Below are 21195 nucleotides of genomic sequence, written 5' to 3'. Positions count from 1 at the left end.
CTTCCTGGGACACCGCAAAATATTAAGCTATTTTTCACAAATAAATGATTTATTAAGCATCACATTAATACTTTGTACAGTTTAAACTTTTTAAAATATGCATATTAACTCTTAAAAAGAAGTTGCTTATGGTGCCTTTAAAATATGACGTCATACAATACAAATGACCAATGATAGGCCAGTATATGTTTTAATTGACCAATAGTAAAATCTATTTGTATTGTCATTATTTTATTATTTATTTAAGTCTATTTCTTATTTTTACTTTAGAGAAGGGGCTATGTCTAACAACCAGGCTCTTTAATTGTAGTTTTTTTTGAGTGGGTTAGTTTTTCTAGGGTTGATTTCTCTTGGGTAGGGTGCAAAATACTAGAGAAACTACGAGAGATTAAAATACTCATTTTAAAAATCATTTTGAACTTTTTAGAGTGCGACAAGCGTTGGTAAAAAACTAAACTAATTTGACATATTTAAAAAAAATGTACTATTGCAAACATATGTATGTATGGAGTTCATACAAAGAAGTCAATTATCAGTTTGTACTCTAGCTTAATTATATCAGCTTATACCAAATAAAATTAATTCGAAAAAATCACGAAACCAATATGTTATTTTCAGCTGTCGTGAGTAGGCAACACTTAAAGTAGAATTGTTCTATGCAGGTTTTTCAAAATAAAAGATATACCTCTAGAGGCTTTGGGAGCAACCGCTTTTGGTTAAATACAGGGATTTCAAGGAATACTCCACTCAATGAACCATCCAAGTAGAATTAACTAAAGTCTCCAAAATTATTAAACTAACGAATAAGAAAACTTGCATTATACAACTTTGGGGACCAGTGTAATAAACAGTCCATTGTCCCCTCGTTCTCTCTCTCTCTGGGTTAGATATAAATAATCTTGGTTGCAATGTGTGCGCACTTAACTTTCCACACGCGCATAAATATACGAATACGTGCAAATATGTAAATATTTTAAGCAAAGAAATTATACATAAAGTTCAGAAAATTATTGATTTTGCGCGTCCGCCATTTGTTAGGAAAATTATGATTATTAGTCTCTGTTTAAACCATGCCATAATGAAAAAGGCTCGTACTGTCATAGTCAATAGTAGTCATCCATGAGGGGTTTTAAAACCCCTCATTATACCCTCTTTTAAAAAGCTTTGGCGTCCTTATCAATTATAATGGCAGCTAAGACTTTAAGGTAAATGTCGTTCAATTAAAAGGCTGTTTTTTTCTGTAAACTTTGTCTAGCAATAGTTATTGACATTCAGTTTACTTTTAATCTATAGCCGCCGTATTTGTCATAGCTGCAGATTGCTAACTTACTAGCGGCTGCAGATTTGTTGGCGAATTATCCAAAAAAAATGGGTGGTAGTGGACAATGGGCTGTTTAATACACTAGTCCTCAAAGTTTTGTATTAATGTTTCTTTTTCGTTGGCTTAACAACTTTGGGGACTTTTATTGAATTTTGATGGATTCATTCATCAAGTTGAGTGTCCAAACGTTTCAATTCCTACTTGTAATCTAAGGGTTAATTTTGTGTATCATCATTGGTGATGTACATCAATTTATCTGTCATTGTCTTATCCCTTTAGATCCCTGTCTATCTACGGTCTTAAAAAAAGCTACTAAATACGGCAGCTGTCGCCCAGCCACGTTGAAAATTTTATATCAATCTGTAACTTTAAGGTTTACAATCTTTTAATGTTTTTAACATATAGCCATGAAAAGTTTGTACCTTCTAACTGTATGAAACATTTGAGATATATAGGAACAAAATAATCACAATTTACAAAGTTACTTTCAAGAGTAGCAAATAAAAACGTGCTTCTTTGAAAATGTTGAATACCATTTGTAATATTTTATAAAAAGTTAAGGGGGGGGGGGGGAGTCAACCCTACAATTTAGATTTTAGTTTTAAAACAAAAAGTAAAGAGGGGGAGGTTATTTTTGTTAGCAGCGATAAGTCTTGGTAGAGTAAAGGAACCAAACTATCGATTAAAAATGTTTCCACATAGAATGGAAACAAGAACAGAAAATAGCTAAAACCAGGGGCGTCCAAGATTTTTTATTTGGGGGATTTTTACTTAGCGCGCGAAGTGCGCTGCAAATTTTTTTTACCCCCCCTCCAAAAAAAAAATTTACCCCGGGGGTAAAATTTGCCCCCTTGAAATCTGTTGGCAGGGATAAATTTTAAATGGGGAGTGGTAACTGAAAAATATTTTTTAGGGGGGGTAATCACCTCTTTACCCCCATCCCCTTGGACGTCCTTGGCTAAAACCCATGGTATATGTTATAATACCATAGTTTGGGATGGGGAGGAAGCTTGGGGTTGTATACCATCCCCCCCCCCACACACAAAAAAAATTTGAAACCAATCATTTAACCCCCCTCTTAATTTTTAAAATTAATTAGATTACCCTCCTCAAACAGAGGACCCTCTTCTTTGTATTTTAAATTTATTAATCATGATTTGTTATTGCTACCTTCTACTTATCAACACAATTTTTTGTGTCATTGATTTTATTGGACATGATCGTCCTTGTTATATTTTCTACTTCTTCAGACTTACTTTGAATTTTTGCCAGACCTAGAAACATTTGGCAGAAGAGGTTAAATATTTCAATATACAAAAAACTGGTGATTTTTCACTGCCGCACTAGGGATCTAAAGGGATAGAAAATGGCCGATAAATTCATGTACATCCCCCAATGATGATACAAAATAACCCCTTCTGTAATTTACAATTAGTGGTTAAACTTTTTCAATATTAGTCCCCAAAGTAGTTTATCTATCGAATGATTAAATATTCTTATGAAATTTGGGGACTAGAGTGATAAACAGCCCATTGTCCCCTCCCTTCCTGCATACGCGAAGTGTTTCTTATTCGAGACAAGACACAAAAGCTAATATAATAAAATCGGGTGATCAATAATTAAAGCAAAGAGAAGCATATAAATGAGAAAAATATGTGCTGTTTTAATAATATACGGTTTTGATGATTTGCGGAAATCAATGCACACAAGAAAAAATGACTATATGTGATGAACTGAAATTAGTTTCCGAATGTGAACACATTTTCCTAGGTGTTTCCCAATCCTATCTCAATATTTGCTACTAGCTAAAAAACCTTCAAACTTCAAAAAAAAATCAAAATTTGAATGTATTAACGATTTATACATTATACATTCAAAGTTTTAATTTTTCAAATTTAGATTTTTTTTTGGAAGTTTGAAGGTTTTTTAGCTAGTAGCAAATATTGAGATAGGATTGGGAAACACCTAGGAAAATGTGTTCACATTCGGAAACTAATTTCAGTTCACCCTATATGTAGTTATTGATGAAGGTAAAAATTATAGGACTCAGGGAGAAAGGATATACAGGATTAATCCTTCTATAATAAAAAGTAAAACGATGTCTTTCTGTTTGTTTGTCTGTTTGTTTGTAGTGAAGGATCTCGCTGACCGCTCAACCAATCGGGTTCTCCTTTACAGGGTAGCTTCTCATAGGTCCCGGGAGGGTTTATAACTATTTTCTTAGGGGGTGGGACACCCCCAACCCCCCCCCAAAAATTTTTTTTTTTAAATATTCTTCAAAATCTAAAACACGAAATATTAGTTTGATCAAACCTCTTGGGGCAAAGCCCCTAGAGGCTAGGGGCGAAGCCGCTAGTATTATAAAGAGTAAAAGGATGTCTTTTTGTTTGTTAGACTTTCTGTATGCTTGTACCAAATAATCTTGCTAACCGCCAAACCAATATGGTTCTTCTTTCAGTGTAGCTTTTCATAGGTCCTGGTAAAGTTTTTATCCAAATTTTGGGGGAGGGTATCACCACCCTCCGAGGAGAAATCGCCAAAAATAAAAATAATAAAATATATTTTTGGTAAACAGCTGATTATAACATATATTGAAAAGAAAATAGAAATACTGACCATCCTATTATATAAAGCTGTTTTTGTTTGTAGCGAAGGATCTCGCTAACCGTTGAACTGATATGTTTCTCCCTTACAGTGAAGCTTCTTTTAGTTCCTGAGATGGTTTTAGGTTATTTCATTTTTTATAAATAAGTCTGGGTATGGTATTAAGCTATTTTTCGGCCCTTTCCTTCGAATATAGAGCCTCTAGATGCTAGAGGTACAGCTGCTAGTAGTTATTAATGGAGGTAAAAAAAACATTGGGACCAAATTTGGAAAATATTAGGTATTTTCATGTTGCAAAATCCTTGTTTCATTGAAAAGGAAAAATTGCAGAATCAGGATTTAATGTATTTTTACTTTTCTTGCAGAATAAACTTTCTGAATAAGTACTTGTTAACTGTTTACAGAAAAATACTTCGTGACTTATTTCTCAATGCTCTTTAAAATTTAAAATTGTTCGTTTGTCCTTCCTTATGATTTTAGAGCTTCGCTTTTATGGATGTTGTCATCCTTGTTATTAAATAATATAGTTATAAGAAGAGAGATGAGACAATTGGCTGTTTTATGATGACGGTTTCTAATTAGTTGGCATAACAACTTTAGGAACTCATTACTTGATTGGCTCATTAAGTTGAGTGTTCAAACGTTTCTACTACAAATTGTAATCTACAGAACGAGCAATTTTGTGTATCATCATTAAGGATGTACGTTATTTATCGGCCGTTGTCTTATCCTTTTGGATTCTTGATAAGAATATAATATTCTGAACGGACCCGGCCATGAAACTTTAATAAACAAGGATGACCAACATCCATAAAAGCGAAGCTCTGAAACGGTAGGACAAACGAACAATTATACTTGTAGTGTGTCAGAACTGAATAATCAGTATATAAATCAAATATAATCAAAATATTAATTAAATTTGTTGAAAAACTGCAGAAATACAGGATAATGTTTATGAACATACTTACATTTTTAGGACTTGATTATTGATTATATTATTGGTCGGACGTACGGACGGACCGACCCTAATTATAGAAAAGCTTTTAAAAAGAGAAAAAAAGTGCTATCCCTGGAGGTGTCTATCATTATGCACCCCCCCCCCTCCCCAATTTGATTGTTAATTTGATTGTCTATCCGCATCGTATTATAGATAGCTTTCTGCGGATATTAAAATAAAAAATATATAAGAATAAAACCAGTTTTGTTAGCCCCGAAGGGCTTACGTCCCGGGCTAGTAAAGCTGGTATTAGTACTATGCTTTTTATTTTGATATTTGTGGACAATTGTCTGGAATATGTTATTTTTCAGAATAGCTGAGAACCGGTTCCAATCCAGCGAATATCAATCGATTTCGAAGACATACTGGAATTTTTTTTGAATTTTTTTTGAATAAACAAAAGAAAAATGATAACTATGAATGAAATATTAAATACATATTTCTGCAAACTCTAATTAGACTTAATAACTTAGTATTAAAACCATTTATTGAAAATGATTGTCAAGAAATATCATAACTAGAAAAAAAATCTTATAAGCTAGTAATATAATTTTTCACAATAAAAATAATGAACATCTGCTCTATATCTTCCTTTAACCGTTTGTCCATCCACGTTTTTTTGTGTTTCGTTATTCATGGATGTTATCATTCTTGTTTAGATTGTAACTAATTGCAGGGGGGGGGGGGGTGAGGACATTGGGCTGTTTATTAAAATTAGTCCCCTGAGTTTTATAATAACATTTTCTTATTCGTTGGCTTAACAACTTTGAGACTATTATTGAATTTTGATTGGTTCGTTCATTAAGTTGAGTGCCCAAACGTTACAACCACTAATTGTAAACAATTGGTAACTTTGTGTATCATAATTGGGAATGTACATCAATTTATCGGCCATTGTCTTATCCCTTTCGATCCCTGAACTAAATGTTATTTTCAGTGTTTTACCTTTCCTCATGTTTTAAATGGAGCGTGAATTATTTTACCCAACTCTTTAGTTCTCAATGTTAGTTCAGATAAGCTAAACAATAATTAGCAATAAATATTAATTAGTGGCTACACCTCAACTAGAGGTGGGGGAGTGTGGGGGGTTGGATTTAACTACCCCCTCACCCTCATGTTAATTTTAGTTTTTTTAATGTAAAAAAATTGTGGGGTGAGGTTCATAGCTTTATTTTTCTATGTAGGGAAGCTTTACTTCGGTCCCAGAATGGTTGAATTTGAGACTTTTTAAAGTCTGTTTTCTCTTCACCCTCCCTCCCCCTTCTAATTTTCAATCATAGATATTATGAACGTTTTTTGTTCAAATATTCCCTAGCCACAAAAATACATTTTGTACGGTATGAAAAATGCCCCCGACCCGCCTTTTCAATCATTAGCATGTCACAAAAAGTCTGCCAGAAGCATGGGTAAAGGAATATATAAATAAACTCTTTTCAATCATTAGCATGTCACAAAAAGTCTGCTAGAAGCATGGGTAAAAGAATATGTAAAATAAATACTTTTTTTAGCATTAGCAAATCTTAAAAAGACTGCAAGAAGCATGGATAAAAGAATAAGTAAATAAACTCTTTTTTTAACATTAGCATGTCACAAAAAGACTGCTAGAAGCATGGGTAAAGGAATATATAAATAAACTCTTTTCAATCATTAGCATGTCACAAAAAGTCTGCTAGAAGTATGGGTAAAAGAATATGTAAAATAAATACTTTTTTTAGGATTAGCAAATCTCAAAAAGACTGCAAGAAGCATGGATAAAAGAATAAGTAAATAAACTCTTTTTTTAACATTAGCATGTCACAAAAAGACTGCTAGAAACATGGATAAAAGAATATGTAAAATAAATTCGTTTCAATCATTAGCATGTCACAAAAAGACTGCTAGAAGCATGAGTAAAAGAATATGTAAATAAACCTCTTTTTTAACATTAGCATGTCAATAAAAAGACTACTAGAAGCATGGATAAAATAATATGCAAAAAAACATGAAAATGTCATGAAAAAAAGACAGCTAGTAGCATGGAAAAAAGAATATGCAAAAAAATGAATGACTGTTTATATGAATATTTCAAATCTAATTTTTTATACTTGCTTTATCTATGACGTGAATTAAGAGAAGGGGTTGGAAGGTTTAACATGTATTTTTCTCCCAGGGATTCAGTGATATGACAAGAGATCATAAATCCTCATAATAAAGTAACAGGATGTCTGTCTGTCTATCTGTTTGTACCGAAGGATCTCGCTTACCGCTGAACCGATATGGTAGCTTTTCTTTTTAAATCTACCATAAAGAATTGAGTAATCGAATTCAACTACCCCCTACTTAAGTGCCTCTAGAGGCCTCTAGGGGGCGTAGCCGCTAGTAAAATTAAAGCAATATACAGAAGGGCAGCTACTTTACAGTTATGGTATGTACTATTCTATATGACACTTATAATTTATGGTACATCTCTTTTGTTTGTTGTTTAAATTTAACAATAATTATTTTTTTATTTATGTCCTATCCAGTGATTTATTGACAATGCCTGTCAAAGATTTTATTTACCTCACTTTTCTCCTAAAACAAGGCTGTTCTGCATTTTTCATTTAAATTGTTATTGTTGCGCTATCAAAGGAGATAAATGTCCTTGTTACATGCATTTACCATCTTGTGAGAGATAGGAGGCTCTCTTTGTCTGCAAGCGGTCGTCCGTGGACCTTGGAGCATTGTTCATTTGAACCCAAGGATATTAGGTTGAGTAATACCCAACAGATCTATGGGCCAAGGCATTTCTCCCTACTTATTTCATGCCGATATAACAGCATGACATACCATTTTTAACGTCTCCGGTATGACTCTGTGTAATTATGCTAGAAGCAGCTTATAGTGCATTATACAGAATAATACAATACAAATGACCAATGATAGGCCAGTATATATTTTACCATTGGTCAATAACAATGTTTATAGGCCTATCATTGGTCATTTGTATTGTATGACGTCATTTTTTATTAGGCACTATAAGCTGCTTCTTTATGCCATTGCATACATTTATTGTAATTTTGTATGTCTTTATCCCTGTGTTTCGTAGCTAGAAGGCAATATCAGCCAGATGAAGGCAACAAAAAAAGGGAATGAGGGTTTTATTTCGTTTCTATTCAACAGAAAGGGGTTGTTTAATATCAAACTATCTTCTTAGATAATCGATGCTTTAATTATGTAAAGGCGAAGCTTTTCTATAATGGCCATTCTAACAAATTCCATTGAAGGCATGTTGGAATTGACCTATCGATTTCAAACTTTGCATGTTGTGCTGATTCCTATATCAGTTTGGTACAATCTATAAAGCAGAACAACATGTGAAATCATAGAGTAGATTCGCTATCAAAAATATCCATAATTTGAAATAATTTAATGTTTGAAAGTAAATTATGTTTTTACTATAATTAATATATTTGAATGGAATCCAACAACTTTTTATTCAAATTTCGGTTTTCTAAAGTTTAAGTCAAAAAAAATTGATAAACCAAACCTTATTTTTGTAAAACTCAAGGAGGAAGATGCCACGTTCTCTCATTTGTTTGCCTTAAACTTATTTTTGTGTTATGTTGATTGGTTCAGGGATCTTAAGGGATAAGACAGTGGTCTATAAATAAATGTACATTCCAAATGTTGATACACAAAATAACCCCTTCTGTAAAATACAATTAGTGGTTGAAACGTTTGGACACTCGACCTACCGAAGCAACATATCATGAAAGTCTTAAGGTTGTTAAAGCAACGAATAAAAAAACAGTATTATAAAACTTTGGGGACTAGTGTAATAAATATCCCAATGTCTCATTGGTTACTTCAGACTATCAGTGTCTAAACTTTTCAACAAATTATTTTGATCCATAGAAGGGGCAATTTTTTTATAAACATCATAGATGTACATCAGTTTATCGTTCATTGTCTTATCCCGTACGTTTCCTGGGAAAAATCATCCATTTAAAACGGACAAGGTGACATAGCTGTAAATTATATATATGGTTTGATCATTATTTTAGGGAATCATCTCAAATATTTTAACCGTCCATCTTGAATAGTAACCAATATATTCACATTTTCCTTATACTGTTTCTAACAGATAGACAGACGGACATATTTTTTTTTTATCAAGGCTTATGCGTTCTAATTGTGAACATTTAGAAAGTGTATTTAATGAAAATAATTTGAATATATAGTTTAATATGTTTAAATAATTATAAAGAAAAAAAGGATGACAACATCCATAAAAGCAAAGCTCTGAAACAGTAGGACAAACAAACAATAACTCTTGTAGAGTGTCAGAACTCATTAATCAGTATATAAAAGTGTAAAGTCGAAAAAATTGTAAGTAAATTTGTTAAAAACTGCTGAGATAAAGGATAATGTTTAAGGACATACTTATATTTTTAGGACTTGATTATAGAGATGATTCGCTTATAGCATTGAACTTTTGTTGTCCTAAGAACTAGTATTCCAAAAATCAGATCAATTGGATAATAATAGCAATACAAATTTGTTTTTTTTTTCAAAGTAAAAAATCGACACTTTGTAAATTGTACCTAACTACTATAGGAATCACCATGCAAAGATTAAAAGGAGCTATCCGTTCTGGACCGACGGGCCGACCCCAATTATAGAAAAGCTTAGCTTTTAATAAATTGTTTACAAAATTTAAAGAAAATGACTTTGGACATTTTTATTTCTCATAAACAATTTAATAATAAAACTTTACATGTTAAAATTTAATTGGAGAAGTTTTGTGATTTTTTTATTTATCCCTTCAATTTTCTATGGGGATGGCTAAAACCGTCCATAAGCTTCCCCTTATGTCTGGAATATACCTATACGGAGACGTTTGAAGTCCGTAACACTAAGGTGGAAATTTTCTCGGCTGCTATTTAAGTTAGTCTGCTGATTTTTAAAAATATCCTGTACCAATCTGTATATGATATAAAATGGTCCGTTGGTATAGTAGACATGCTTCAAAATATAAATACCAAAAAATAATATATAAGATATACGTGAAAGGTTTGGTGAATTTTATATAAATATATTATTTATTTATTACCACTAAACATCTGCTTCTTAATTCATTTTGTCCGTCCATTCAAGATCTTTTTTATCATTTGCTACTTATGGATGTTGTCATTCTAGTTTAAAGCCTATTATTGTAAAAACCTTAACCTATTTATATTATTAATTCTCTATTTGAGCTCAAAAAAAGTATTTAGGTTTTGCTAAAAATTTAGACTAGTCTGAGTTTTGACATGCGTTCATAACACATTATTAAGGCATTTAGGGATAGGACAGTTGAGGATAAATTATCCATAATCTTCTGCATATACCCAAAGATGAAAGAAAAATAGATAGGTATAGATAATTGAATAAAAAAAATTCTCATTATTAAACCCTAAAAAGTGCTTGCCAGGTTGAAGATATTCAATAAATTCCAACTCTAAGTTATGTGTCATACCCATATTTAAAAAGTCACACGGTTATAGCCCTCTATCTTTCACACACAGAAAATGATATAGAAAAATACGGGAGGGGGCGTTCCCCCCCCCCCCCCCCCCCGACCCTAAAGACGTATTACACAGCATTAAAGGGATAAGACAATGAATGATGCATTGTATTATGATCATATTAGATAGGGAAACGTTATTTTCGGGGTTCTGTATTTTCTATAAAAAGCTATCTTTTTAATCTTTGGCGATGATCATTCTTAAATATGTTTTATTTGTCGGCAATGCTATGAAACAAAGTGATTTAACCGGCTGTATATGAAGATAGATAGCTGAAACTTTAAGTGAAGATATATATTTGACGTTAGTCATCTACATAGTAGAATACACAGAGAGAGGGGGGGGGGTAAAATGGGCTGTTTATTATACTAGTCCCCAAAGTTTCAGAAGACGAAGAAAGTCCCACGAAAAATCAGCATGTTATGTCAAAAAAAAAGAGGGACTATCCATCTCTTTTTAGGGGTTTTCTTTCCCTTTCCTCCTCTCCTCATCCCTCATTTTTATGGCGTCATTGAGGGACTTTCTTCGTCTTCGAAGGTTTATAATAACGTTTTCTTATTCGTTGGTATAACATATTTGGGGACTTTAGTGAATTTTGATTGGTTGATCCATTAAGCTGAGTGCTCAAACGTTTCAACCACAAATTTTGTGGCTATGTTACTATGGAAATTTACACCGACCAACTTGTAGAGTAGCTGCTCCACAAACTAGGAATTTACAAGGAAAATAGAGCACTAATAATATCATATATACACAAATAGAGAGTCAGCGAGGGAGTTGGCGATTGCGCGAGGGAGATGGTGTGGGAGAGAGAGAGAAAGAAGAATGATTAATGACTTCAATTGAAGCCTTGCTTATAGCGAGAACGTGCAAATCAGCCCTGCAATGACGCGGTAACAACTCACAAAAAAAACACAAAATAAGAGAATTTGCTCTATAATAGTCTATAATTATTGAGTTAGAAGAAAAAATCATATTATTTCAAGTATTAAGGTTTTTTTGTATGAAGCTTAAGAACTGATTAGTTTCTCTATTTTAGGTAGCCTTCACATAGGCCCCGTGATAGTTTTAGGCTGTTTCTTTTTTAGATTTAAGTCTAAAGATGGTTTTAAGCTATGTTTGGCCCTTTTGAATACAGAGCCCCTAAATGCTAGGGGCGCAGTAGTAAATAATGAAGGCTCCAAAAGGGAAAAGTATATTCGTATTAAAATCATCAAAATGCTGAAAGATAAAAAACATCAAAATATAATACAAATAAATTATTTCAAAAAAAATAATATTTTATGCAGAATTGCAAATGGTAATTATTTTAAAATTTGAATAGTTGTTACCCAGCCAGGTTAGTTAGGGTTGCTCGGAGCCAGTGCAGTGCAAAAACGCGGCATAGTATTGCTGATTGATATCATGCTCATAGACTAAGCAGAGCAGAGAGCTGACATCACTAGAAATTTATGTGTCTAAATCGTACAAAATATCCATTTTGCGGTCAAGTTTTTTGTTTTCTCTGGCACATAGGGCACATATGAATTATATACGAAGGACAACCAATCAACATCCAGAGATTTAGCATCTCAAACAAGGATGACAACATCCATAAGTAGCAAAGCTAAAAAAATATGAGTGGACCTCTAAAAGAATTAAACTGTAGAGCAGTTGTATTAAGAACTAAGCATTAAACGTGATAAAATACATCAAGCTACCTTTTAAAATCTATAAGGGTCTTTTGAAGGGAAACATGAAATCTCAATAAAACTTAATGGAAATATGTATCATGTGAACCTTTTCAATCTCTGAAAATTTCAAACATCTATCTTGATTAGGAGTCAAGAATGTAAGGTTTCCTCCATATACTTACCAACTGTCAGACGGACTGATGGACAGATGGTCATGCCCTAAGAGAGATTGAAATTGTATGGGGAATATTTTATTATTTCTATACTAATTAGTTATGAATCTAAGTTGATATATCTACATGGTACAAATTTATCAAAATGGTTGTTTAAAGCATTCAAAATAGGTTTTATAATGTAGTAATTGATGTAAAAATTGAATTAATAGTTTCTTTTAAACCACAACAATCAAATGTTTGGGTTTAGAATATTTACATACCATATTTGCAGAACAAATTCCATTACTAACTAGATTATCTATATCAATTTTTCTTCTCGATTAACACCAATATGATGACCTCTTTCAGATGTATATCAATTAGACTTTAAATATTATCAATCCATCAACATGTTAAAATACTAAATTTGAGTTTTGTGTCAGAAATGAGATACATTGAAAGTAGGAAAATGTTAAATGTCTAGAAACTGCTATTCATCACATATTTTCTTACTTCACATTTTTTGTCTGAGTTGCTAAATTGTTAAACAATTTTGCACATTTATTTCCTTATATATTATTTTTCATATTAATTTTAGTTGTCATTCCATATTGGGCTGTCTTATATGCATTTTTTTAAATATTGTAAGATAGAAGAAGAAGCAAATTTACAGCAAAGACTTTAGTTTGACCAATACTTTTTTATAATTAGTAAGCTCACCTTGAATCCTATTTTTTCATTGTAAACATCATAAAAAATATTTGAATATTCACCAGTGTCACAAAAAAATTTTAAAGTTGTATTAGCCTCACTGCTACCTGTGATTAAACCATAAAACTTTTTTGCCTTTTCAAAACTATTAACATATGTGTTTTCTATGGTTTATATGGGATGAAACTATTAGGTGGTGAAAAAAGGGGAAGGTATGATATGCCAATTTCAATTATAAGGGGGTATTTACACCTGCTAGTGAACATCTTTGAATGTAAGGTTATGTTAATGATGTAACAACAATGATGGGTCATGCAAAGAAGCTATATACAAACAAAGTTCTTGAAATATCAGAAGTAGACCCTAGACACCTTAATTATCAATTCTAGCTCATAGCTAGCCCATCTGAGATCAAATCATAGGAAGGTAATGTCTGCACTTTTTTGGAAAAACTTTGTCTTCTTCACATGCTCCATAATGAATTTTAAACTAATTACTCCCAACCACTCTTGGCACCAATGTCTCTGTGTTGGCCACAAAAATGGTTAAAAAGCCATTTAGACATAGAATATGTACATATATCTCATTTTCCTTATAAAACCCCTCATGCCATGCCATGGTGGAGCAGTCAATGTTATTTGTTTATTTATTATGATCAATTGGTTATTATTGTTTCAAATATACATTATATATATATATAATATTTATGTGTGTATAATACAGGGATCTAAAGGGATAAGACAAGTGTTGATAAATTGATGTTCATCCCCGATGATGATACACAAAATTACCCCTTCTGAAGATTACAATTGGTTGTTGAAACGTTTGGACACAAAACTAAATGAACCAACATGTTAAAATTTAATAATAATCCCCAAGGTTGTAAGCCAAAATTATTATAAAACTTTGGGGAACAAGTCTAATTAACAGCTAATTGTCCCCTCTCTCTTTCTGATAATTAGTCGAGGCTTCTTTATATTTAAATTATGTATGTATATTTGTGTGATAGAAAGTTAGGTAAACTACTGAAGACTTACTCATACAGTCTCTGCGCATTCTCAAATAGATACTTTACTTTCATTGGATTGGTGTTGCTGCGCTGTAAATTGACAAAATTGTACTTGTTATTACACTATACAACTTACATAAATGTCAAAACAAAGATAGTACTTCCATAGAAAAACAAAGATAGTACTTGCATAGAAAAACAAAGATAGTACTTGCATAGAAAAACAAAGATAGTACTTGCATAGAAAAACAAAGATAGTACTTCCATAGAAAAACAAAGATAGTACTTCCATAGAAAAACAAAGATAGTACTTCCATAGATAAACAAAGATAGTACTTCCATAGAAAAACAAAGATAGTACTTCCATAGAAAAACAAAGATAGTACTTCCATAGAAAAACAAAGATAGTTCTTCCATAGAAAAACAAAGATAGTACTTCCATAGAAAAACAAAGATAGTACTTCCATAGAAAAATAAAGATAGTACTTCCATAGAAAAATAAAGATAGTACTTCCATAGAAAAACAAAGATAGTACTTCCATAGAAAAACAAAGATAGTTCTTCCATAAAAAAAAAACAAAGATAGTTCTTCCATAGAAAAACAAAGATAGTACTTCTATAGAAAAATAAAGATAGTACTTCCATAGAAAAACAAAGATAGTACTTCCATAGAAAAACAAAGATAGTACTTCCATAGAAAAACAAAGATAGTACTTGCATAGAAAAACAAAGATAGTACTTGCATAGAAAAACAAAGATAGTGCTTCCATAGAAAAACAAAGATAGTACTTCCATAGAAAAACAAAGATAATACTTCCATAGAAAAAAAACAAAGATAGCTGTTTTGCTGCTCAATGCCTCCCTATAATTATACACATAACATTGTCTTTGAAAAAATAATGGATATAGAATACGTGGATATTGTGATTGATTCTCGCTTACACAAATAACATAATACTTTCAGCTGGTTAATATGAAGATAACCCTCATCCCTCCCTCCTACTGGAGGAACGGACTGACTAATAAATGAGGACCATTGTATCAACTTAAATTGATTTAAAAATTTCCCCGATCGTAATATCCACGTATTCTATATCCATTGAAATAATAAAAAATATTTAAGTATTTTAATAAATTTGCAGCTTAAATTGACTTTCTATCAATATATTATTCTTTGAATAATTTTTCAGAATAGTGGATTTGCAAGTATTGAAATTATCAATTTTTAATCACCTTTCAAATAGACAATTAATAATTAATTCTAGTTTGAAAATAATATAATTTTTTGCGTAGTGTGTAGTCGTTTTGTCTATTTTTATTATTTGCTAAACCTAATAGCTTTTTAAAAGTTTTTCCACACATTGAATGTGTTAAATATTATGTTTGAAAGAATTGCCTGATCGATTTTAAACGTTTAGTACGAAAAATAAAAAAGCATCTGTATAGCAATGATCTATTTAGCCATACATACATATTTTCAAAAGCGAAGCTTTTCTATAAAAAGTATCTACCTCACGGTTAGCTCTTTTCTATAATTTATGCATATCAAAATTGTCTTATCGATAACAATGAGGTACGATCTAGAAAGCGTAGAAAGTCTATAATTGTTATAAGAAAGTCCGTGCGTTATAACATGCTTATTTTTCACTTTTTGACAACACATTTTTGTCTGATAAAAGTTTCCTATTCATCTGTTTTTTGGAAAACAGATTCCCATTACAAAAAGGTACAATTTTATAAGCAAAACATCTCTATAATCAAATCCTAAAAGTATATCCTTAAACAGTAACCTGTATTTGAGCAGTTTTGCTACAAATTTTTTCTACAAGTGTTGATGACCGTTTGTTCTACCGTTTCGTTTGATTTCGGAGCTTCGCAATTATGAATGTTGTCTCATCCTTGGTCAATTTATGACCTTTATGACAAAATTTTGGGAGAATTTCGTAATATTTATTGATTCTAAACAATAATATTAATAATATATAATTTATCATTTAAATAGAAAAATTAAAATTTCAATCCAATCCTATGCATGAAGTACACGAAATTCAATTATAAAACAAATTGAATTTTTACATTTAAGATAAAAAAAAATTATCTAAAATAAGCTTGATTACAGAAATCTGTCTCTTCACCTGAAAATAAAAAAGGGTGATTTATCTAAAATTGTTTAGTCAAGCACCCCTCCCCCTCCTTTCCTGTTTGAAATATATTTCAAATAAGGGGGGGGGGGGATGGGTGTTTCTATTTTCGACCAGACACTTTGACGGAAACCGCTAAAAAATATTTAATTATTATTCGTATAGAAACAATAAAAGTATAGACTAAAGAAAAATGAAATCTGTTTATATGTATGTCCGCTAATATCTCGTAAACGGTAGGACCAATCGTTCCAAAACTTCACGGAAGTTTTACATTGTTCGATTGATGGTTTTAGGCTTCGTAGTTGGGGATTCAAGGTAATATGCTATTTTATCTTTTCTTCGTCACCTTCGAATGTTTTGGTAATATAAAGGGTTGTAAATTATTCATATATTTATAACTAGCGATTACGCCCCCTGTAGGCCTCTAGGGGCACTTGAGTAAAAGGGTGGACCTTTGTCATTATAATTCAAAAGAAAAAAAAATTTTAAAAACTTTTGGGGGGGGGTTTATGGGCGATTTCTCTTGGGAGGTTGTGGTTCCTCCCCTAAAATAGTTATAAACATTGCTAGGACTTGAGAAGCTACACTTTAAAGGAGAACCATATCGGTTCAGCGGCTAGCAGTACACACAAACAGACAGACAGATTCACAAACATCCTGTATTTTTAGTAGCGAAGCTACTCTATAATTCACAATGTCCGTCCGTCCGTCTGTCCGTCCGTCCGTCCGTCTGTCCGTCCGTCCGTAATTAATTAATTGGGGGAAACGTGATTTTCTCGGCTCCTATAAAAGGTAGAAAGCTGAAACTTTTTGACAACATTCTCATCAATAAGGAGCACAATTAACTATAAAACATCAATGGCGGTCGGACTGCTTTTTAGCAGGTTTTAGGCTATTTTTATATTTTGCAAATTTTCCCCATATCTTTGGTGTTTGTGGTCCGATTTTAAAAATTTTTTCAGTTAAAGATATCAAAATTAAATTTCCCGTCGTTTGAAGAAAACAACGATGACTTTCAGTCTGCCTTTTTGCAGGTTTTTGGCTATTTTTATATTTTTTACATTTTTCTCCATATCTTTGGTGTTTATGGTCCGATTTTCGAAAATTTTTCAGTTAAAGATATCAAAATTAAATTTCTTGTCGTTTGAAGAAAACATCAATGGCGGTCAGACTGCCTTTAACAGGTTTTTGGCTATTTTTATATGTTTGACATATTTCCCCATATCTTTGGTATTTTTAGTCCAATTTTAAAACTTTTTTCCCATTGTTATGTGCATCTAGAATGTAATTTACTTTAACCGTCTTCATCATACAAAATAAAACAAGGTTTCGTGTTTATTTTCTCCAATAAATCTATTCTTGATTTAATAAATACACTTTAAATCTACTTGTACGTATTCTCATTCACAATTTGTGCTTCGCTACTTATGGATGTTGTCATCCTTGTTATGTATAGATTTAACTAACAAATTTGATTCATTTAAACATGATATCATAAAAAAGAAAAGCATTCATTATGGGAAAGATTAAAATTATCTGGGTGTTAAAAGTTTCTTTCAAAATATTATCAGATTAATTATTTTGCAATTAAACATTTTTAAAGATATCCAGTAGCTCTATAAGTATACGTTACTCTTACTGATTGCTCGAATGTAGGCAGGTTTGGTAATTGTATTAACTATATGTGAAATAACTCTTTGAAAGTATTAATTCGAATAAACAGTATTCAGAAGTAGGCAAATCTGTAGCCCGTTTTTTAAAAATAGACATTTATCTAATCAACTAATATAATAAAAGGACATAAAAATATCCTAAAACCATTCCAAGGCTTAAATCTTAAAATAGAATAGCCTAAAACCATCTTAAAGCCTATGGAGAAGATACCAATCGCTCCAGTAGTTATCGAAATCTTAAGCAACAGCATGGTTTCTTATTTATATAATTGGATATAAACCTGTATGAACTATATTTACAATCGATGACATATATCCGAAATATCTAAAAAAGTAAATAAATATCATTTTTAAGAAATTCTGTAAAATTCTAATTGTCTGTCTGTTTTTTTAGTAACCATGTGTCTGCAGGGATCTTAGGGGATAAGCAAATGGATAATTGATGTACTTCCTCAATTATGATAAACAAAATCACTCCTTCATTAGATCAAAATTATTAGTTGATAAGTTTGGATTCTGCTAGTGTGGTATTCGCCACCCAATGCCCCTAATTGTAGGGTAGCTTTGCTTCCAACTTACGGGCGGTCCTAGTGATCTCCCCTGAGGAGGAGGTGGGGCTATCAAACCCCCCCCCCCCATGTAGTAAAGTATTTATAGTTTGACAACCCTATTGTGTTTATTCTGATTTATCTTACCATTCCCCACCCCTTTCGGGGATGGGGGATAACTTTTGCCAATTATTGTTGTTGTACAGATATATTCAACCTATGATTTTGATTATTAATTATTCCAATCCATGTATTTAGAATTTTGTTGTTTTATAGTCAGTACTTTGTGAACCTTGAATAAATCCACATCTTAACTGATATTCTAGCTGTTACTGGTGAAACATAGAGAGGCACAGTTCCTCTATAATAACGCTTGTCCACGTCTGTTCCCACCGCCGTAATATCCGAACTCGGTAACGGCTGATAACTGCGGCCACTACTACACTAGTATGAACATTGAACAAACTAATTAGGATTGAATAAATTATCCAAAGTTTTTAGCCAACGAATGAGATAATAAAACTTTGAGTACCTGTCTCTGTTGTTAATAAAACTTTGGGTACCTGTCTCTGTTGTTAACAATGGGTACAGGATTGAAGGTCCACCTCCTGTTGGTTGGGAAACCATAATCTCTTCTGTCATCTACCAGTTCCAGTCCAGCGTTTTGCATATCTTAAAAATTCATATTTGATATATATTTTGAAGCTTTATTTTCAGAAGCAAAACTACTCCAAAATTCCATAGTCTGTACGTCTTTCTGACCGGAAATGTGGTTTTCTCGGCTGTTATTTAAGATATAATATCTGAAGTTTTTATGAAGTTTATCTGTACTACAAATGAGCATTAAATACGTAAGTTACCTGGTCCATCAGTCTGTCGGTCATGCTACTATGCTATTATGTCATATTCTACATATTTTCATCTGCTATATGAGTCACTTTCTCCGTGTGTCCCTCCACGATTTTTTTGTGCTTCGCTAATGCTGTGGATATTCCTTGTTTCTTGTATTATATCATTTTTTTCATACAATAAAAATATAAATTGCCAATAATTTAATCAAGTGTGTAAATTATCAGAATTAATTAAAATCTAAAGATGTTTCGTGATTTTTTCATTAATCTAATCCTATTTTATAAAAGTTATTGTCTGTACGTTAGCAGATTTTTCCACTGAAATAATTGGGTTCGCAATTTTATTTAAGGCTCAGACATGATGGTTCATCGTTATTTATTTATAAATTAATGTACTGGGATAGTTTTAGGCTATTTTTCTGTCACACATCTCAAACTTATATACTCCTAGATGCTAGTATATATTTGAAACAAATCAGAACAAGGATGACAACATCCATAAAAGCGAAGCACTGAAACGGTAGGACAAACGGACATTAACACTTGTATAGTGTCAGAACTGAATAATCAGAATATAAATATATAAGATTCGAAGAAAAATTATAAGGAAATTTGTTTTAAAAAATGCTAGATACAGGATAATGTTTATGGACATACTTACATTTTTAGGACTTGATTATAGAGATGCTTCGCTTATAATATTGTACTTTGTTGTCCTAGGAATCTTTATTTAAAAAATCAGATCAATCGGATAATTTTATCTGATACAAATTTTGTTGTTAAAAAAGTTGAAAATCAACATGTTTAAAATGGACGTACGGACATTCTAGTAACGATTATAGAGTTGCTACGCTTTCTAAATCGTACCTATCTACTACAGAAATCACCATGCAAAGTTTGAAATCGATAGGACAATTCTTACATGCCTAATTTAACGAAAAAAGCTATCCGTTACCGACGGACGTACGGACGGACCCTAATTATAGAAAAGCTTCGCTTTTAAAAAGAAAAAACTAGAAATTACTTACTTTGTCTGTTAGATCCACACATACTGAAAAAAATATAATTTTTTCATATTTTTTAAATAGCTAGCTAATTGCAGTGTATCTTTAAATAGAAATAGAACGAAAATTACAGAATTTGTTGTCTCCAATCTGAGGGGACAGGGAAACAAAACTGGGACTAATTCTAAAATGTCGTGAAAAACTTTCTATATTTTGATCAAATAAATGTACTTTTAGTAATGCTCAGAACTTATTTTAATCCTGCGGGAAAGAATCGGATTATGAGCCTCAATAGATGGCTTTTTTGCGCCATTAGCGGTCAGGCAGTGAGTCGGACTGAATACTATGGTTGTAGAAAAGCAGAGCTGACAGACTCCCATCCTTGGAAGGAACATCGGATTGTAATCTATGCTGGCACCCCAAGTTTTATAAACACGCTTCCTCATTCGTTTTCTTCAAAATTTTGAATACTTTTGTTACATCTTCATTGGTTGATTCAAATTAGCTTTTCAGCCAATAATTTCAATCTACGGAAGGGTTAACTGTACTTTTCATCTTTATTGAGCGTGTACAATGTACATCAATTTATTGTCCATTGTCTTATCCCTTAAGATCCCTGCCGAAATTTGGACAATAGATCTATAGTATGGATGTATATACAGATAACTACCCCCCCCCCTTTTCCAAAGACCTTTTTGTTCTACTAGCAAATTGTTTTCTAATATTTGCCTGTGTTAATATTCCCGACACCATTGGTTGATTTTCAAAGGCACAAGGTCATTGGGGTAGGGAAATACAGTTATTTGACCCTTTCCCCTCTAGTGTTTTACTCTAATATTCGGATGGATCATACCCCAGTTATGCAGAAGCGTGGCTACTCTAAACTTACGGATTGTTGAGTGAAGGATGAGTCCCTACATTTACTCTCTGATCATGCACATCATTCACAAATACCAAAAGTCTGAAAATTAACAAAA

At 32.1% G+C, this 21195-nt stretch overlaps 1 protein-coding gene across 1 annotated transcript in view; it reads right to left on the bottom strand.

Annotated features, from left to right (window-relative positions):
- Positions 1 to 15933: 15933 nt before the first annotated feature.
- Positions 15934 to 21195, bottom strand: part of LOC145328818 (hemocyanin B chain-like) — a 35359-nt gene continuing 30097 nt past the window's right edge. Inside the window, exons 34-38 of the mRNA XM_080172716.1 lie at positions 21108 to 21179; positions 20243 to 20265; positions 18927 to 19035; positions 18097 to 18140; positions 15934 to 16133 (exon numbers count right to left, since the gene is read on the bottom strand). Coding sequence (XP_080028842.1) covers positions 16093 to 16133; positions 18097 to 18140; positions 18927 to 19035; positions 20243 to 20265; positions 21108 to 21179 — 289 coding nt within the window. The 3' untranslated portion in view covers positions 15934 to 16092. The remainder of the gene's footprint in view (positions 16134 to 18096; positions 18141 to 18926; positions 19036 to 20242; positions 20266 to 21107; positions 21180 to 21195) is intronic.

This window comes from Acartia tonsa, chromosome 9 (assembly GCF_053477335.1).
Source record: "Acartia tonsa isolate MP-2025a chromosome 9, ASM5347733v1, whole genome shotgun sequence".
In the NCBI taxonomy this organism is placed as follows: Eukaryota; Metazoa; Arthropoda; class Copepoda; order Calanoida; family Acartiidae; genus Acartia; species Acartia tonsa.
Note: the sequence above shows the minus strand (reverse complement) of the source record. Positions and strands in the feature narration are given on the sequence as shown.